General features: G+C 39.4%; 1 protein-coding gene across 4 annotated transcripts in view; it reads left to right on the plus strand.

The window, feature by feature from the left end:
• Window positions 1-20,877, plus strand: part of Casr (calcium sensing receptor) — a 114,033-nt gene that overhangs the window by 45,632 nt on the left and 47,524 nt on the right. For all 4 annotated transcript variants that reach the window (XM_087216145.1, XM_087216156.1, XM_021251279.2 and 1 more), the window contains 3 exons: window positions 1,090-1,517; window positions 4,051-4,357; window positions 8,065-8,949. In XM_087216145.1, coding sequence (XP_087072271.1) covers window positions 1,249-1,517; window positions 4,051-4,357; window positions 8,065-8,949 — 1,461 coding nt within the window. In that variant the 5' untranslated portion in view covers window positions 1,090-1,248. The remainder of the gene's footprint in view (window positions 1-1,089; window positions 1,518-4,050; window positions 4,358-8,064; window positions 8,950-20,877) is intronic.

Below are 20,877 nucleotides of genomic sequence, written 5' to 3' on the forward strand. Positions count from 1 at the left end.
GATCACAGAAATTAAGTGACCTGCTCAAAATTTCATGTTAGGAAGTAGCAGTATTATGATCCAAAGCTGGGTTTAATCCCAGAGCCAATGATGTGAACCACTTGTTCTACCAAATGCAAAGATTAGCAAAGGTGGAATGCAAAGAAACAAAACTGAAAGATGCAGAGGCCAGTTAGGAAATATTTGGCAGAAATCCAGGTAAATAAGACTTCCAGTGGCCCTGGAATAGGAGAAGAGCAGATGTGTTCCAGAGATATTTAATAAGCAGAATCTATAGTACTTTGTGATTATCTTATTTATTTTCTCATTGCCAAGACACAATACACAACACTCACAACTTAAAGGAGGGGTTTACTTTGGCGTGAGTTTTTAGAAGATTCAGTCCAAAGTCAGCTGGCTCCAAGGCAAGAAGTACATGGTAGAAGGGTCTGGCAGAGGAAAGCTAGTCACTTCATGGCATCTAGGAAGAAGAGAGAGAAAGTAGGAGCCCCAGAGGGAGATATCAGTAAACTTTCCAAGTCACAGCCCCAGCAAGCTGCCGCCACTGACCAGGCCCCACCTCCTGACAGCAAGTCACATTATAAATTGGAGCCAGCAATCTGCACAAAAGGAGGGGGGAACCTTAAAAAAATAAATGATCTTTTCTGACATTTTTGTTTGGTTCCAAGTCAGATTTAAACTTAAATATGCCTTGTTCTGTATTTTCTAGAAGAATCTGAGTGCTGAACAAATATCATTAATATTACAATAAAAGGATCCGTTACCACTAAACCCAATTCTGTGCATTATTCATGCAGAAGAATGAATGAAGCACAGCCCAAAAGTAGCATCAGTGGAGGTCCTAGCTTATCAATGGCCTCTTCCAAACATGGCCTCTCATAACAGAACACAGTCCTTCAATGATATGGGCAAATTAAGTGCTCTGTATCTTACATGCAGTACTGTAAAACTGTGACTCTAAGTCATTGCCTTCTCCATCTGCTACCCCTAAGCCACTCTAAATTGAAATTCTGAGGCACCTCTGTGGCAGTCATCATAACAAGATGGGATATCAATTTCGCTGAGTCCATTTTGCCTCTTTACTTTCAGAAAGCATCACTGACAGCCTCCACAGGATGTGGCCTCTGAAGACTCAAGGACCATCCACCCTTCCTGTCTGCAATGGAGAAGGCAGAAATGGAGATGCAGGCACCAGAGCTTCCATTCTGTTAGTGATCACTCCGTAGACTTGTGTCCCCACCACAGAGCATGAGCTGCTCCAAGAGAGAAAGTTCTCAGGGCCCCCAAATCACTATCACCATTGAGTCTCTGTCCTGGAGAGAAGGCAGAATCATGGCATCTTACAGCTGCTGTTTGGTCCTCTTGGCCCTTGCCTGGCATTCCTCTGCCTATGGGCCTGACCAACGAGCCCAAAAGAAAGGAGACATAATCCTTGGTGGGCTCTTTCCTATTCATTTTGGAGTAGCAGCCAAAGATCAAGATCTAAAATCAAGGCCAGAGTCTGTGGAATGTATCAGGTAAGAGAAAGAGCCAAATCTGAGAGTCTGTTCTGGGTAGTTGGAAAAAAGCTGTACCAAACCCCAAATAGCTTTTAAAACTTGGTTCTCTCCTTTCAAAAATACTGATTCATGCTAACACTTATTGGCCTTTCCTCTTTTTTCCCTAAAGAATTTTTTTCCAACACTAAAATGTCAAGGGTACCCAGTAGAAAAATCCATAGCCTGTTAAAGCCCAGCCCTTTCGTAGCCAGGTCATTACTGGTCACATGGCGGGAGCACCTGGTGACAGTGTGGCTTAATGGAAGACTAAGTACCTAGAAGGAAGTGCACTGTAGCTCTTGCAAACTTTAGTAGTAAATTCTCCCCTGACCTTACATGCCTCAGTCAGTGGTCGGTTATACCTGAGTATTCTCTCTCTCTCTCTCTCTCTCTCCCTCCCTCCCTCTCTCTCTCATCTCACTGCCTCTTCTGTCTCTTTATCTCTGTCTCTGTGTCTCTCTGTGTGTGTCTCTGTCTCTCTCTCTCATCTCTCTGCCTCTTCTGTCTCTTTACCTCTGTCTCTGTGTGTCTCTCTCTGTCTGTCTCTCTCTCTGTCTCTCTCTCTGTCTCTCTCTCTCTCTCTGTCTCTCTCTCTCTCTCTCTCTCTCTCTCTCTCTCTCTCTCTCTCTCTCTCTCTCTCTCTGCAGTCCATAGCCTTTTGGAACTGTTCTCATTGAAAAACCTTTTTGATACAAAGCTGAACCCCTACCTCCCCCTCCACCCACTTGCCCTTGGCCCCACCCAGCCCCACAAACAGAATGCACTTAACATAGATGGAGCAGAATATGCATAACTCAGTGCACTCTCTCCTTAACCATTTGAAGACAGCAAGTGTGTCCTAGTAAATCTTTTCTTCTCCAGGCCAAATAGTCTCATTTCTCTCATCAATCATGTTCCTTCCTACATGACATGATTTACAGATCCCTCACTGTTCTGGCTATCTTCTATCTGGTGCTCCCTAATTTACTATAACCTCTTTACAATATGGCATTCAGGTGTAGTAGGGTCTGATCTCCTCTGAGTAAATCAGACTTTGTATCACTTCCTTAAACAGGACATCAGCAGCCATGACTGCCCTCCAAGCCCTGACCCAGCTTCTCAGAGAGCAACACTTTCTCTCTGAGACTAGCAATTTCTAGAAGGGATCCAGCACTTCCCTTGATTTTTTTGATACCTGGAAAATGAAAATAAAATCAAGATTATTCCAAATTGGCTTTCTGTTCATGCTCTAATGAGAGCCAGTACATTAGATAACATTTGCACCTTTTTTTTATTCATGAAGAAAAACTAAGTGCAGAATTTATGTTGACTATATCCTTCATGGGACCCATATGGACAAATACTCTGACTTGTTCCTTTTTGGGCAGAGTGGTACATATTCCATGAATATACAGAACTAAGATCAAGCAAGAAGCTTGTCTTGAAATAATATGATTTTAAGTGTATTGAAGAAAGATAGCAAAATCAGCTTAGCAGTGGTTTTGTATATGGAAAAAATTTTTAACATCTCAATTTTTCAGATTAAAAACAAGTAATTAAACAAACAAATGAAGGAAACATAAAGAAAGAGAAAATGTCATATTTAAAGTTAGATGAGGCACGCTGGGAACCTGAACAATGCAGTGGAGGATAACAGATCAGAGTTCCAACTTCCTTCATTGAGTTCAAGTCATGAAACCCATAGTGTAAAGGCAGAACCTGCCACACCATGACATTTCTTCCTGTGAACCTTGACACGCTGAATCAGCAGCACATTTATTTAGCCCTAACTCTGATCCAAGTGCTGGTAGTGTGAAAACTGTGTCACTGGCCCTATTTGTCTTTGTTAATTTGCTTCATTTCTACTTAAAATAATGTTCTTCTTTGAAAAACAGTGCATGTTCATTTTTAAATATAATGTATATAAATAAGCTAAAAGCACACAGTTTTAAAGCTCATCATTCCACCACCCAGAAATAACCACCATGTTATACAGCTTTCATTTGTTTGTTTACAAAAGTGAGATAACTTGTTTCTCAGAATTTCTCCCTTGACCTCAAAGAATCTCATAATCTAAATTTATGTCTTCTCTGCAAATCTGAGGTTATTTTAGGCTCCCACATATTAATATCCTAATCTGGTTCTATTTTCCCTGATCCTTTTTCTTTTTAAATCTGTGTTATTTTTATTAAAGTAGCTCAGATGAGCCCCTGCAAATGCTTTGCTAGTGGTGGCAGAAATAAATGATTCTGTGAATTACTAATATCAAGAATATTACTGATTACTAAAGATTATTAATCACTAATAACAACTATTGTCATTATTGCTTCCTAATTCTGGGAGGCACCACAGTGAGACATTTACCTAATCATCTCATGTCATCGTCCTCATAGCCACCTTAAGAGGCAAATGGTACCCCCAATTTACAGAGAGAACCATGAGCTTCAAAAGAGCCCCAGACAAAACCTAAGGGTAACAGAGCCATGATTTAAACCCAGCTCTGCCCAGTCCTTCTTCTGCTTCTGTCTTCCAGGTATAATTTCCGTGGTTTTCGCTGGTTACAAGCCATGATATTTGCCATAGAGGAGATCAACAGCAGCCCAGCCCTTCTTCCCAACATGACACTCGGATACAGGATATTCGACACTTGCAACACTGTTTCAAAGGCCTTGGAGGCCACCCTGAGTTTTGTTGCCCAGAACAAAATCGATTCTTTGAACCTGGATGAGTTCTGTAACTGCTCAGAACACATCCCCTCCACCATCGCTGTGGTGGGAGCAACTGGCTCTGGTGTCTCCACAGCAGTGGCCAATCTACTGGGGCTCTTCTACATCCCCCAGGTAACGGCTTTTCTCAGACAGACCCTGGGGGCAGGAGTGAGAGAGCAGACCTGAGGGGGTGCAGATCGTACCTGTGGTGTCCATAGAGTTTGCTGTTTTCCTGTCTCTGACTTTACATTGGCACCAAAGACCTTCCATTTAATGGGAGCACTGTGTCATGACCGTTTGGGATTTGTCAACAGTGCCAACTAGACCTAGTCTTCCAGAATTCTTTAAATGTACCTTGTATGTATGCAGCCTTATCTGTCTTTCCCAGTGTTTAATTATTTATTTCCTTACACACTCCTTTAATATGTGACCTTGCTTTTGCTTTTACTAAAAAGAATAAAACCATACAATGTAAATCCTGCCTTTGAAACAAAAAATATCAGTTTCTAATCCTATTTCCTCAAAATTTACTTCTTTACCATCTGGTTAAAAGTTTAGCTCAGAGATGAATAGAGTGTATTTTCTCACAGAACAGGAGCTTTATCATTGTCTTGCACATTCAAGAACTAGAGACAAGTCTGGTTCATTTGACAAATATTTATAAAGCATGTATGAATAAGTGACCTCCACCCTGCAAGAACTCAGCCTACATGAGGAGGTAGTTTCATTTTCAAATACTAACAGTTCACTGAAACAAGTGCTTTAATAAACATTTATTCAGTGTTACATATTTCAACCCCTGAAAATGACAGAAAACTCCAAATGCCATTTTATTACTTGATTTTCCCCTTTAACACTGTAAAGCAAGCCTTCTTTCCATTTAATATCTATAGCTCTGTGACATCACTTTATAGTAGTAAAAACTTGGAAACAACCTAAATGTCCGTGCATAGGAGAATCAGCTCAATTGTGCTTCATCTTTCATATCAACTTTTAAATTAAATTATAATTAGCCTTCAAATTTATTTTTTTCAATGTTTAATATTTATCATTTAAGTGTACCTTTAATAAATTCACATTTCTCTGTTGGGAAGACTATTTCCTTGGTGATAGCCATTATCTTTTTAGATACATGTGACAACAGAGAAAGACATCATTTACCGAATCTTTACTTCAAGGAATTAAAGGTGTTCCCCATGGGGAAGCCCTGGCTTTGTAATTTTAGCGCCACACTGATTTGACAAAGTCTACATTAGTAAATGTGTTGAGCATATTTAAATTTAGCATATTGTGGAACATTATTTCAGATACACAGCTAAAATAAGTTGTTACCCCTTGGCCAACAAGTATGAGAGGGCACTACTGTCAAGTACAGAAAGAACATGAAAGGAAGGGCCTTCATTCTGCAAGGTTTAAATGAAAGTTAAGGTAAAGTTGAATTTGAATTACAGAAGTACTGAGAAGACAATAATGATTATCAGTCAAACTCATATAAGTTTGTCTTCAGGAGTGATTCTCTGCCCTGGCTACCAGTTGGAGTCACTTGTAAAGTTGTTTTAATACTCGTGTCCTGTTCTAGGTTCTCTTCAGATTATTGAAATCTTTCCCTTTTTAAAATACTCATGCCCAGGTCTCACTCCTGGAGGTCATAAATGAGCTGAGTTGATCCTGGCTCTGGACCTTTGCAGCTCTCTGGCTGATTCTCTAATGTGGAGAGCTAGGAACCACTGTTCTGCAGGGAGGGGTCAGATGCCCAGTGGTATTTCCTATGTCAGCCACGCCACCAAGTGGATGGACAAATCAGACCAACTAAAAGAAACGGTAGTTAAAATAGTTTTCTGAACCAGTCATGAAATTCTTCTCTCTTACAAGAAAATTTTTGTGTGTTTTTAAGGGTTCTTCGGGGAGGGAGGCAGAAAGTATTTACCCCACTTTATAGGTCACTGAAAACTGGTCAAATATTACAAATATGTTCTTGCATGTTTCCATGAGAAGCATTTGTATTTTGAATTTTTATCTCTTTAAAACCATTTTTGATCCATTTTTCAAATGAAAATCAAGAAGCAAGTAATCATGGATGGACCTAAGGGTGACAGAACTGTAATTCTGCCTACAAAATAGTAGGTTTAGCATTTGCAAATATCTGATTCAGAAGCCTATTATTTGAGTTTACAAACAGACCTTTCAAAAACCAGTAATAACTAAAGAAATTACTTAATTCAATCATCTGCTTCGTGAACTTCTGTGGTAGAGCAAGGTCTTACTTGTTGAAAGAAAAAAAATGTCAATTTCATATTTTATCTTCTAAAATTAAAGATCTTGTCAGAAAAATCATGCTTCTCCTTTAGCAAATTTGGTCCAGTTCTTTCATGAATCAGTCCCTTTTATGTCAACACTATTCATTGATTTAGAAAAGAAGCATACTGGACATTTTTATTTAAAAGCATTAAACATAGAAAACTAATTGTTTCACCTGGCAAGAATTATTAAAAAGGTATTTCCCCAAATGTCTTCAACTTGTGTCCTTAAGTTTTAAAACTCTCTAGAAAACTAAAGAACAAGAGATAATAAGCACTACTTCTTTTCCTAGAAATTTCATGAAGAGTAAAAATGTTTTGTTCTTCAGAACAGATGGTCCAATAACTTGGAATTCCCTAACTGATGAGCCGTGGTGAGCATAGTGACTGCCAGCAGGCCAACCAACACCTCCCGAAAGATACTGATCCTCTCGAGCTCTGAGATGGCCAAGGGGGATGAGGAAGTCAGAGCACACCCACCATGCTTACCAGCATCCTCCATTTGTCCCATCTTCTGTGCCATCATAAGGAAAAAGTTGGGGAGCCCCACACTTGCTAATAGGATGTGATCACTTCTTCAGGCAGTGCTCTCTTAATATCAAAGGCGCAGCTTTCTTTCCTTGGTAGTGCTCACTCATGTACAGAGGTAGAACCGCCTGTGCCTTACACAGTGGGAAAATATCAGCGCAGCTCCTCCAAGGTTCCTTTTCAGCCTCTGTGAGGTTTGAGAGAGCTGCTTGTCAAGTGGACTCAGCCATCACAGGCACCTGGACAAAGAAAATTGGTCTAAGTCGTGGTTGAACCACGAAGGAGTCAGGGGAGGAAAGAATGTTTTTCTAACAATACTGAATGATGTTCATTGTTGTTGTGGTACAGGGGAATTGAGCCAAATGAGCCTTAATAGGCTAATTAAGATCAACAGTTTTCAGAAATTACTGTAATTGAGATTACTTTTATCTGAAGTATGGGAAAAGGAATATCTGGAGATATTGGGAAGAGGGAAACTGGGCAGAACAGGAAAAGGGAATCCCTTGGAGCTTTTCTGAAGACCCTTAGGTTTATGACCCATAGGAAACCTGATCAAAGGTGGTTCATGGACAAATTGTTCATCACAGTAAGGGGAAGGTATAATTTTCAGATCAGAGCACAAGCCCAGCATGCAGAAGTTAGGCATATGGATATGTTATAACCAGCAAGGCAACACAGAGAAGGTTAGCAGAAATATGAAAGGGTGCATAAGGACTACCTTTGAAAAGGTAAGTTCACCCCCGTTGCTGGAGCAACTGTATAGCCAGACCCATTTTTGAAGGTAGCATCGTGAAGAATCACCCAGCTTATTCATAAACTGACAGGTACTTGGGAGTTCATACTGGGCTGGAACAGATTCCGGTTTTCCTCATCCTTTTATTCTGTCCACAGTGAACAGCATATTTGATAAATGAGATTAAGTTATGCTCAAAAACAAACCTCTACAAAAGCCTTGAGGCTCAGCGAGGACCTGCCTCTCTTATTCATACATTCTGTGTTCTGGGTTTTTTCCAGGTCAGCTACGCTTCCTCCAGCAGACTCCTTAGCAACAAGAACCAGTTCAAGTCCTTCCTCCGTACCATCCCCAATGATGAACACCAGGCCACAGCCATGGCAGACATTATTGAGTATTTCCGCTGGAACTGGGTGGGCACAATTGCTGCTGATGATGACTATGGCCGGCCGGGGATCGAGAAATTCCGAGAGGAAGCCGAGGAGAGGGACATCTGCATTGACTTCAGTGAGCTCATCTCCCAGTACTCTGAGGAGGATGAGATCCAGCAGGTGGTGGAGGTGATCCAGAATTCCAAAGCCAAGGTCATCGTCGTTTTCTCCAGTGGCCCAGACCTAGAACCCCTCATCAAGGAGATTGTCCGGCGCAACATCACAGGCAAGATCTGGCTGGCCAGTGAGGCGTGGGCCAGCTCCTCCCTGATCGCCATGCCTGAGTACTTCCATGTGGTGGGAGGCACCATTGGGTTTGCTCTCAAGGCTGGGAAGATCCCAGGGTTCCGGGAATTTCTGCAAAAAGTCCATCCCAGGAAGTCTGTCCACAATGGTTTTGTCAAGGAGTTCTGGGAAGAAACATTTAACTGCCACCTCCAAGAAGGTGCTAAAGGACCTTTACCCATGGACACCTTCCTAAGAGGTCATGAAGAAGGTAACAGCAAATTAAGCAACAGCTCCACTGCCTTCCGACCCCTCTGCACAGGGGAGGAGAATATCAGCAGTGTTGAGACCCCTTACATGGATTACACACATCTACGGATATCCTACAATGTATACTTAGCAGTCTACTCCATTGCCCATGCCTTGCAAGATATATACACCTGCTTACCTGGGAGAGGGCTCTTCACCAATGGTTCCTGTGCAGACATCAAGAAGGTTGAGGCATGGCAGGTAAGTCTGCACTTAGTAGTTCACTGCATAATGAAGCAGAAGTGGGCAGATTTAGCCAAGAAATGACTTACAGGCTGTAGTCCTCATCAGCTGCAATTGTGCCCACCCAGTTCCAGCTATTTCTTGGCTGGAACTTCCAGTGGTTACTTCAGAAAAGTAGTATGTAAATGAGGCCACTAAATAGAATTGTGGATTCAAAGGATCTTTTCAAATGTCTAAGCAACTGATTTCTGTAAAATTGATAGTGATTCATTTAATTAACTGTTTAATGCCACAGCTCAACTCTTCATTAATCCAGTGGCCCCTAAAGTTTGGCCCCTAAAAGTTTTCAAATCTGGAACAGATTCAGTACTGGGTGGAGTATTTTTCCAGTGCTTCAGTGAAAGATAGTGTTCCCTTGTGAGTAACTAGTATTTGTTGCTTAATACATTCAGTACACTAAGGAGTATAAAACCCCTGTTACGTTTTCACATACTCCTTCTGCTTATATATATTTGGGGGTGGGTATCGGGGATCAAACTCTGAACCTTGCGCTTGCGAGGTAGGCGCCAGAACCACTGAGCTAAATGCCCAGCCCTGCTTTTATATTTCTTACAGCTTTGCTAGACCACCCAGTGGGCCAACTAAACACAAGGTTAGCACATAAGCATATCAAGATGCAGAAAAAAAAACTTCTATAAGGATTAGATATTGAATCTTTCAAAAAGAAGCACTAAAGCCAGGCGTGGTGGTGCATGCCTATAATCCCATTACTCAGGAGCCTGAGGCAGGAGGATCACAAGTGTGAGGCCATCATGAGCTACATAGTGAGTTCAAGGTTGGCCTGAACTATATAGCAAGACCTTGTCTCAAACAAAAAACAAAACAGGAAGCACTGACAGAATCAGAACTTAAGTGAAGGTCCTATGATCATTTTATAGTTTATAGTTTTCAGTTACACATAGGAGGGATATCATAATGGTTTTCATTTGGTAAAACTTCTGAAGAAAACAGTCTTCTCTGACTTGTATCCTCCATAGCTGTTCATGTCTTGCATATGGACCTAGTTTTGTCAATCAGGCTATGTTTTACACTCCTTGCATGTTTTTCTCAGTTCTAGATTAGCCTGTCAAAAAGAATACATGATAGTAGGCTCGTGGTTCCTTGAACATAAAAATAGGAAAATGGGATCAGAACTCTAGGGAGGGACAACAATTAGATATTGCCACAAGGTCCTGTGTGCTTGCTGTAGGTATCCATTAAGCCTCAGAAACCCAAGCAATTAGATGGGCATTCCAGACTTTAGGATCTTAGCATGTCTCCATTTATCAGGTGGTGAACCAGCTAGTATTCACTGTCATTATTAAGACTTACATGGAAACCTATCACCTATTTAATCGAATCCAAGTATCTCATCCCAAGGTCCTCTGCCCACTTTCTCTGCTCTCTTATAAGCCACCCTTCCTGGCCTCTCCCCAGAAATCCCTTCCTAGTTTTTGGCACAGAACCACTTTTTGGCTCAGCCTCTGTGCTGAGACCATATCCCACACCTGGAGGACTATCACTGATAGCTCCACTCACATAGTCAGTGAGCTTTTAAATTTCTTTTTAAATTCACTTTCTCTTGGAAATCTTTTCAAATCATACACTTACATGTGTTATTTCTGACTGTTCTTATTAATATTTTTTAAATTTTATTTTATTGGTACATTTTAGGTATACAATATAATGACATTCAACATTGGAAATTTGCACCTTTACCTAGTCTCTCTTGGTGGTTATTTTTCCCCCTTCCCCTCCCTTCCTTTCAACACCTCCATCCTTCCCTGTTTACAAAGACTTTGTTTCCATTATTTCGTTTTCTCATATTAATTCCATTACCTTCGTTCCTTTCTCCTACCGCTCACTTCCCCTTCCCCTTAGCCCCTTTTCTTCCTATTTCACATTATCTTTTATACCTTTTAGTCCTTATATACACTTCCAGTTTCTCACACTAGAGAAATTATTCAGTATTTACACGTGTGTCCGATTTGTTTCACTTAAGAATATGGTTTCAATGTGCATCCATTTACCTATAAGTATCTCTAATTTCTCATTTTTCATGGCTGAGTAGTACTCCATTTTATTTTTTAAAAAACCACATTCTCTTTCTCCAGTCTCCAGGTGATGGGCAATTGGGCTGCTTCCAAGTTTTAGCTATTACAAATTGAGCTGCTATGAACATGGGTGCACATATAACACTGTGGTATGATTCTTTTAATTCTTTGGGGAAGATACCCAGCAGGGGAACAGCTGGGCCAAATGGGACTTCCAGTCCTAGTTCTTTGAGGTATCACCATACTGACTTCCACAGTGGTTACACCAGTCTACACTCCCACCAGCACCGGAGCAGGGTTCCTCTTTCCCCACATCCCCGCCAGCATTTGTTATTGGTTGATTTCATGATAGCAGCCATTCTTTCTGGAGTGAAGTGGAATCTCAGCATTGTTTCCATTTGCCTCTCAAGAATGACAAATGATATTGAACATTTTTTCATGTATTTATTTGCTATTTCTACTTCTTTGTCTGAGAAATGTCCATTCATTTCAGATGCCCATTTTCGGATTGGGTCTTTAAATTTGGGAGGTCTGATCTTTTTAAGTTCTTTATAGATTCAAGATAGTAGACCCTTGTCTGAGGAAAAGCAGGTGAAAATTTTTTCCCACATTGTGAGTTGTTGCTTCACACTGCTGGTGGTTTCTCTTGCTGTACAGAAGATTTTTAAAAAGAAGAGATCCCACTTGTTGATTGTTTGTGCTAGTTCACGGGCAACTGAGGTTTTGTTCATAAAATCTTTTCCTACACCAATGTCTTCAAGAGTTCTACCTAACCTCTGTTCCAGGTGGTTCAGCGTTTCTATTTTAATATTTAGATCCCTAATCCATTTCGACTTTAGTTTAGTGCATGGTGAGAGATACAGGTCTAGTTTTAATCTCTGGCAAGTTGAAGCCCAATTTTTCCAGCACCATTTATTAAAGAGGCTATCTTTCCTCCAGTGAGGGTGTTTGGCTCCTTTGTCGAAGATGAGATGGCTGAGTGTGCCTGGAGTTGTTTCTGCATCTTCTAATCTGTTTCACTGGTCCTCAGGTCTGTTTCTTTGCCTGTACCATGTTGTTTTTAATCACAGTAGCTTTGTAGTAGAGTTTCAAGCTGGGGATTGTGATACTCCCTGCCATGTCTCTATTCCCTAAGAATTGCTTTTGCTATTCTGGGTCTCTTCTTGTTCCAAATGAATTTTTGGATTGTTTTCTCATGGTCCATGAAGTATGCTGCTGGGATTTCAATTGGGATTGCATTGAATCTATATAGCAGTTTTGGAAGTATGGCCATTTTCACTATGTTGATTCTTCCTACCCAGGAGCAGGGGATGTCTTTCCATTTTCAGATATCATCTTCAGTCTCTCTTTTCAGAGTGCTATACTTTTCAGAAAAGAGGTCTTTGATTTCTTTTGTTAGATTAATTCCTAGGTATTTTAGTTTTTGGATGCTATTGTGAAAGGAATTGTTTGCCCTATTTCTGTCTCAGTGAGTCTGTTGTTCATATACAGGAAAGCTATTGATTTTTGTGTCTGACCTTGTGTCCAGCTACTCTACTGAATTTGGTTATTAAGTCTTGAAGACTTTTGGTGGAGTTCTTGGGGTCTTCTAAATACAGTATCATGTCATCTGCAAATAATGACAATTTGACTTCCTCATTTCCAATCTTTATTCCTTTTATTTCTTTCTCTTGTCTAATTGTCATGGCTAATGTTTCCAAAACTATATTGAACAAGAGTGGTGATAGCGGAAATCCTTGTCTTGTTCCTGATTTGAGTGTGAAGGATTTCAGTCTTTGACCATTTAGTATGATATTGGCTGTTGGTTTTTCATAGATGGCTTTTATCAGACTGAGGTAGAGACCATCTATTCCAATTTTTTGTCGGGTTTTTATCATAAATGCATGTTGGAATTTGTCAAAGGCTTTTTCTACATCTATTGAGATGATCATATGGTTTTTCTCCTTGGCTCTATTGATACAGTGCATTACATTGATTAATTTGCGTAGGTTGGACCATCCCTGCATCCCTGGGATGAATCCCTCTTGGTCAGGGTGTATAATCTTCTTGATGATATTCTGCATTCTGTTTGCCAGTATTTTATTAAGGATTTTTGCATCTATGTTCATTAGTGAGATTGGCCTATAGTTCTCTTTTTTGGTTGGGTCTTTCTCTGCTTTGGGGATCAAGGTGATGCTTGCTTCCAGGAATGAATTTGGGAGTACTGCTTCCTTTCAATTTCATTGAAGAGTTTAAACAGTAGTGGCAGTAGTTCCTCTCTAAATGTCTTGTAGAATTCAGCAGTGAAGCCATCAGGACCCGGGCTTTTCTTAGTTGGTAAGTTTTTTAATCACATTTTCAATTTCATTGATTGATATTGGGGTGTTTAAAATTTTTAGGTCTTTTTCGTTCAAGTTTGGTAATTCATACATATCTAGGAAGCTGTCCATTTCTTCTGTGTTTTCCATCTTATTGGCATATAGGTTCTGGAAGTAGGTATTGATGATCATCTGGACTTCTGCTGGGTCTGTTGTAATTTCACCCTTTTCATTCCTAATTGCATGGATTGGGGCCTTTTCTTTCCTTTTCCTGATAAGCTTAGCTAAGGGTTTGTCAATTTTGTTGATTCTTTTGAAGAACCAACTCTTGGCTTCATTGATTTTTTGTATTATTCTCTTAGTCTCCATTGCATTAATTTCTGCTCTGATCTTTATAATTTCCTCCCTCCCATGAGCTTTGGGTTTGTCCTGCTCTTCTTTTTTCTAGAAGCTTGAGGTTCAGCATCAGGTTGTTTAATTTGGCTCACTCTGTTTTCCTAATATGAGTATTTACTGTTATGAATTTCCCTCATAAGACTGCTTTCATTGTGTCCTATAGATTCCAATATGTTGTATTGTCATTGTCATTTAATCGAAGGAACTGTCTGACTTCTTCTTTAATTTCCTCTGTTACCCATTGGTTATTCAGAAGTGTGTTGTTCAGTTTCCATGTGTTTATGAAATTCTTCCAGTTTCCTTTGCTATTGATCTCCAATTTCATTGCATTATGGTCTAATAATATACAGGGGATAACTTTAATTCCTTTGCACTTACTTAAACATGTTCTATGAATGAATATGTGGTCTATTTTGGAAAACGACCCATGGGCAGCTGAAAAGAATGTTTATTCTGATTTTGTGGGGTGGAAGAGTCTGTAAACATCTCTTAAGTTCATTTGTTCAAGAGTTCGATTGAGTTCTAGTATTTCATTACTTATTTTTTGTCTAGTTGATCTATTTGTGACAGTAGGGTGTTGAGGTCCCCCATTACAATTGTATTAGTGCATATATGACTTTTCATGTCCATTAGTATTTGTTTTATATAGTTGGGTGCACTAGTGTTTGGTGCATAGGTATTTATGATTGTCATCTCTTCCTCTTGGATTGTTCCCTTTACAAGGATGTAGTATCCTTCTTCGTCTCTCTTAATCAGTCTTGGTTTGAAATCTACTTGATCTGGAAAGAGGATAGCTACTCCTGCTTTTTTTCGGGTTCCTGTCACATGGAGTGTTGTTTTCCACCCTTTAATTTTCAGTCTATGAGTTTCCTTTTGAATTAAGTGTGTTTCTTATGTGCAGCATATTGTTGGATCTTGCTTCTTGACCCATTCTTCCAGTCTATTTCTTTTGATTTGTGAATTGCAACTATTAACATTGATGGTTATAACTGATACATATTGACTTATCATTGTCATGACTTTTTCTTTTTGTTGGATTTTCCCCCTTTGCATTTAGTTTCTTCTCATACCTGATGGATTCATTCTGCTGTGCTTCCTGGGGTTGTGATCCTAGTTGTCTTTTCCTAGGACATTGTTTAAAATTTTTTGGAGTGCTGGTTTGGTATTCATGAAGTTCCTAAGGTGCTCTTTATCATGAAAATATCTTATTTCTCCATCAACTTTTTTTTTTGGTATCAGGGATCAAACTCGAGTCCTTGCACTTGCACAGCAGGCAGCGAAACCACTGAGCTAAATCCCCAGCCCCTCTCCATCAATTTTGAAAGATAATTTTCCAGGGTACATCAATCTGGGTTGGATGCTGTGTTCCTTTAGGGTTGGAATACGTCACTCAAGCTCTTCTTGCCTTGAGGGTTTGCATTGAGAAGTCTGCTGTGATTCTGATGGGCTTTCCTTTGTATGTGATTTGTTTCTTTTATCTAACTGTTTGTAGAACTTTGTTCTTCTGTTGGGTTTCTGGAATCTTAACCACTATATACCTATGTGTAGAGTATTTTTGATCAAGGCTAGTTGGAGCCCTATACGCCTTACTTATCTCTACATCAAGTTCTTTTTCCCTGCTTGGGAAGTTTTCTGCCATCACTTCTGGGAACAGATTTTTTATGTCATCTGCACTCTCTCCTGTTTCTTCATTGACTCAAATCAGTCTTACGTTATTCTTCTTTGCATCATCTAGCAGCTGCTGGATTGATTTCTCATGGTCCCTTACAATTTTAAAGCAATTTTCTTTTCCTGGTCACTAATTACAATCTTATCTTCTATATCTGAAATTCTATCCTCACATTGGCTTATTCTGCTGCATAAGCTTTCAATGGAGTTTTTAATCTCCTGGAAATCTGTTTGCATCTGTTTTATGGATTCCATTTGTTTCCTATGTTGGGATTCCATCATGTTCCTCAGCTCTTCTCTAGATTTATTAATCATGTCTTCCACTATGAGCACAATCTCTGCTGTTATCTGAGAAATCATTTCTGATTTCAATTTTTCCAGATCCTCTTATGTTGCCAATTCAGGGAGTCCAGGATGTTGAGTGTCAGAGTGTTCCATCTTGTTTCCCTTTGGAGTTGCTGCTGACAGTCTGGTTCTGAGGCTTGTTTACATGTCTTCTCATTTTGACAGTGTGTGTGTGTGTGTGTTTGTGTGTGTGTGTGTGTGTGTGTGCTGCTGGAGCCCACGTGGCTCACCTCCTCTGCTCTGGGAGCAGTGGTATGGTGGCCAGGTATCCTCCTCTGTGCTGGGAGCAGTACTACATGGGCCTGGAAGCCTCCTCTGTGCTTGGAGTGGTGGTAAGGTGTCCCGGAAGTCTACTGTGTGCTGGGAGCAGTACTACAGTGGCCTTTTCTGACCATTCTTTATACCTCATTTCTGCTATTTTTGGCATTAGCTTTTTCTGATCTTCAATTGATGGAAAGTCCTAACAAACAGTGGAGGAGTTCTAGTCTCTTGTCTTTGGCTAAATTTAACTGATGCTTAGAGTGGTTCCCAATTGACACACAAAGTATGCAAATAGGTGATTCCCATTTATGCTTATAATACAAACACTTCAACTTTAAAATCCTGTACAGGAAATACCCTAAAAAGCCACAAGATGGGAATATCATCATATTAACAAATATGTGACCTTCAGAGCATGTCATTGTCATCTGTCTTTGCCCTTCTTTTTTTTTTTTTTTTTGTACAGGGGATCAAACTTGGGACCTTGCACCTGTGAGGCAGATGGTGGAACCACTGAGCTAAATCCCTGGCCCTATGCCCTTCTTTTAGATGTATCTTTCTCAGTAGTTAATTTTCTTTGGGATCCTGTCAGTCTCTGTTTCATTTCTCTTCCCCTTCATTTATTCTTGCTTTTTCCTCATATGACTCCCCAAACAAAATAAATCATTTGAAAACATATTGTGTTGAATTAGTTCTTTAGTAAAAATGAGTATTTATTCACTTTACAAAGAGATGTTATAAAATTGTCATAAAAAGCTCTGTTGATTGACAAATAACACTGTTCATTGCATGAGCAATGAGCTCAAACTGCATTTGCAATATGCTATTATGTTGAATTATGATCTCAAGTAAAATTTTATATTTATTTACCCATTCCTTCTTTTGTAATTCTAAAACCAGTAGCATGTTCTCTCTAAGGGAAGTATCTAAATTATTTTTAACAATGCTTTTTATGGATCAGTGATGATAAGTTAATGATTCTCTATTACTGCTTTTAAGGGTAAAAGGATTTTCATGTCCATCTCTTATGTGAATAAAGGCAAAGTATTATGCAGAAAATAAAGTGCTCAAATGCAATCTTATAAGTCAATATGCCCAAAGAAATATTAAAGATCCTTAAAAGTATGACTTAGATTTAGGACTTAGAAAACAGCAATTTTTGACTAGAATATATTCCATACTCATGTGATTTTAGTTACATACCTGCTATAAGGATGAAAGACTATAATGCCATTCATGTTAGAATTTTAAGGAAAAAAATTTAAATGTAATGTGAGATGGGTCTTAAAGATTAGATAGGATTTGTGGATATGGAGAAGGAGCTATTTCTTGGAGGAAATATCAGATACAAAGGCAAATACAGATAACATAGATGATCACAAAAACATGATACCAAGTAAAAGAATCCAGACTGAAAAATGATAAGGAATACACATTGTCTGATTCCACCTTGTAATATTCCATCTGTAGTGACCAAAAGCAGATCAGCAGTGGTCTTGGTCTGTGAGGGGATGAAGGCAACTCGAAAGGGGTGTCAGAGAACTTTCTGGGGTGATGGCAGTGGTAGTTACAAAAACATATACATTTTTCAAAACTCAGAACTTAAATGTGTGCACTTTCTCCTGTGTAAATTATACCTCAGTAAAATGGATTGAAAATAAAAAACAACGAAAAGTCCCCAGGGTAGGAAAGAACAAGCCATGGATGAAGATCACGATGTCATTCACTTTGGATCATTTTCGCAATTGTCATAAGCATGTTTTGTGTCTCCACCATTCCATTTTTAAGCTATGTCCATCTTCCCAGATTAAATTTTATACTTGTTGAACTAGACAGACAACCTAACGGACTGTTTAATCTGATGCCTATGCATGAGCAGATGGTGAGTGTAATGGTAATGAGTTTGGACTCTCCAGGCCAGGCATGGTGGCTTACACCTATAATCCCAGAACACAGGAGGCTGAGGCAGGAGAGTCACTGAGAGTTCAAGCCAGCCTGAACTACATAGCAAGACCTTGCCTCAAAAGCAGGGGGGTGTTTGGACTCTCCAGGCCAGGCATGGTGGCTTACACCTATAATCCCAGAACACAGGAGGCTGAGGCAGGAGAGTCACTGAGAGTTCAAGCCAGCCTGAACTACATAGCAAGACCTTGCCTCAAAAGCAGGGGGGTGTTTGGACTCTCCAGCCAGACTGAGCTGGTTTCAACTCCCCCTGCTACCTAAAGCTTTGTTACCTTGGGCAGCCACTTAATGTCCCCACTTAATGTCCTCATTTTTCTTATCTGAGAAATGGAGATAATGAAACAAATTTATGATGAAGATAACATTAGTTAATACATATAGAGTACTCAGGACAGTGCCTATGCATAAATGTTCAGTAAATACTTGTCTTGAGTATTATTGTTTTATAGGGGACAAAAGAAAGACCCAGAGTGGCCAAAACAACTTTTCCAAAGTCATATATCTAACCAGTAAGAAAGGCCACATCTGCTTCTGGTGGCTGTGCCTGATGAGGCCAAAGTCACCTCTAAAGAGGGCTGTGGCCAGTGTGTCCTTCTGGGCTTTCTAGCTCCTGAGGGACAGCTGATGGCTTCCAAAAGAAGACACTGGTGCAGTCTTGAACTTGGGATGTCCACCAGAGGCAACCAATTTTCCTGAAACATCAGTTCATACACAAAAAGAAAGCACAGCAGCCAGGTAACTGACAGTGGACACAACGATGGAATTGGAGTAGATCAAGCATCTCTTTGTCTATCTCAAACATTACTGTACCTCTTTGTCCCTAAAACAGTGCCTGCTTGGCTCAGAGTGGCCAATAAATCTTTGTTGAATAAACACTTGAATGAAGGAAGAGGATAGGACAACAGTAAACACTGGGAGAGGGCAGATGTTCGACGGATGACAGTCCATGCACCCAGCACAGATGAGGGAGAAGGTGCTGGTCTCAGAAAAGTAGCCAGAAAACTCATGCAGAAAAACCACAGTGGTAACTCCATAAATTTGAGCTGACACTTAACTCCACATCATCACTGAAGTAAGTGATGGAAGTGGGGGGAAGACCATGATAAGAACTTTAAGAGTACAAACAAGAGGGCTGGGGAGTTAGCTCAGTGGTTTTGCCGCCTGCTGAGCAAGCACAAGGACTGGAGTTCGATCTTCAGTACCAAAAAAAAAAAAAGAGTACAAACAAGGTCATTGAGGATTGAAAATCCTGGTCCCTTACATTTTACATTATCCCTTTTTAAAAATTAATGGAGGCTTCCTGAGAATATTTATCAAGAATAATTTTTAACCTAATTTGTACTAATGAATATGCCTTTAAAAAGAAATTATTTAGTTTTGAAAATCTATTTTGTCTATTTTGCTTGTTTCTGAGTATAGAACTTACATCTTAATATTTTCTTTCATTCTGGGTCTGCCGGATTCAGTCCAGCTTCCCTGCCTAGAACTTCCAGTACAATGCTAACTAGACATAGTGAGAAGAGACAGCCCTGTCTTGTTCATGATCTTTCTTTTTCCATTAAGTTTATTGGCATATTTTAGGCATAAAACACAGTTACATTCATCATTGGGATCTTGTACCTTTACATGATGTATCTTGGTTCTCATATTTTCCCTTTCCCTGCCCTCCCTTCACCCCCTCCACACTTCCTTATCTGCAAAGACTTTGTTTCCGTTTTTTCCCTTTTCTCATATTTTTTCTTTTCCTTTCTTTCCTTTCCCCTACAATTCCCACTTCCTCTACTTCTTTAGACCTTTTCTTCCTATTACACAATATCAATTATACATTTTAAAAAATTATAATATCAAGATTTAGAGCACATTATCACAGATTGTTACAGAATTTAAAAGGATATAGAAAGCATATTACAAAAATCTTTTTTGAAATAAATTTGACAACTTCTAAGAAGTACCTTGGAAGACAAATTAATGAAACTGACTCTGGAAGAAATATAAAACTTGAATAGCACCTATTAAAGAAAGTATATTCCTAGCTTGAAAACCTACCTATATGACAACAACAGGCTCATATACATTTTAACTGATAAATTATATCAAACATTTAAAGCAGAAAAAAGAAGGAACACTTCTCCCCTCTTTTTAGGAAATCAACGTTGTGCTAATACTAAAACTGGATAAAGATAATAGAGGAGAAAGGTATGAATATAGATGAAAATTTGTTTAACAAAACAAACTATTAGAAGTCAGATCTGGCAGTATGTGGAAAGTGGGGTTTTTTTGCTTAAATTCTTCTACTGGTACATTTTAGGTATACAATACATTTACATTTATCATTGGGTGCTTGTACCTGTACATGATGTATCTTGGTTCTTATTTTTTCCCAATTACCTGTGTGCCCTTCAACCCTCCACCCTTCCCTATTTACATACTTCGTTTCCATTTCTTTTTCTTTTCTCATAATTTTTCCTTTCCATTCTTTCCTTTTCCCATCTCCTCACACCACCACTACCCCTTTGGACCTTTTCCTATTTCAAAGTATTAATTATTAGTTATTAATCCCTTTAGCCCTCATTACACTCTCTGTTTCTCACACTAGAGAAACTATTCAGTATTTACACATGTGTGTCCTATTTATTTCAATTAAGAGTATGGCCTCAATATGCATCCATTTAGGTATAAATGACTCTAGTTTCTCATTCTTTATGTCTGAGTAGTACTTCATTTTATTTAAAAAACCACACCTTCTTTAACCAGTTTCCAGTTGAGGCACTTGGGCTGTTTCCAAGCTTTAGCTATTACAAACTGGGCCACAATAAACATGGGTACACATATATCTCTGTGGTATGATTCTTTTAATTCTTTTGGGAAAATACCCAGCAGGAGAATAGCTGGGTCAAATGGGACCTCCAGCTCTAGTTCTTTGA

The sequence above is a fragment of the Heterocephalus glaber genome, unplaced genomic scaffold (assembly GCF_053883595.1).
Source record: "Heterocephalus glaber isolate CG9 unplaced genomic scaffold, H.glaber_assembly_v1.0 deba00000122, whole genome shotgun sequence".
NCBI classification, from domain to species: Eukaryota; Metazoa; Chordata; class Mammalia; order Rodentia; family Bathyergidae; genus Heterocephalus; species Heterocephalus glaber.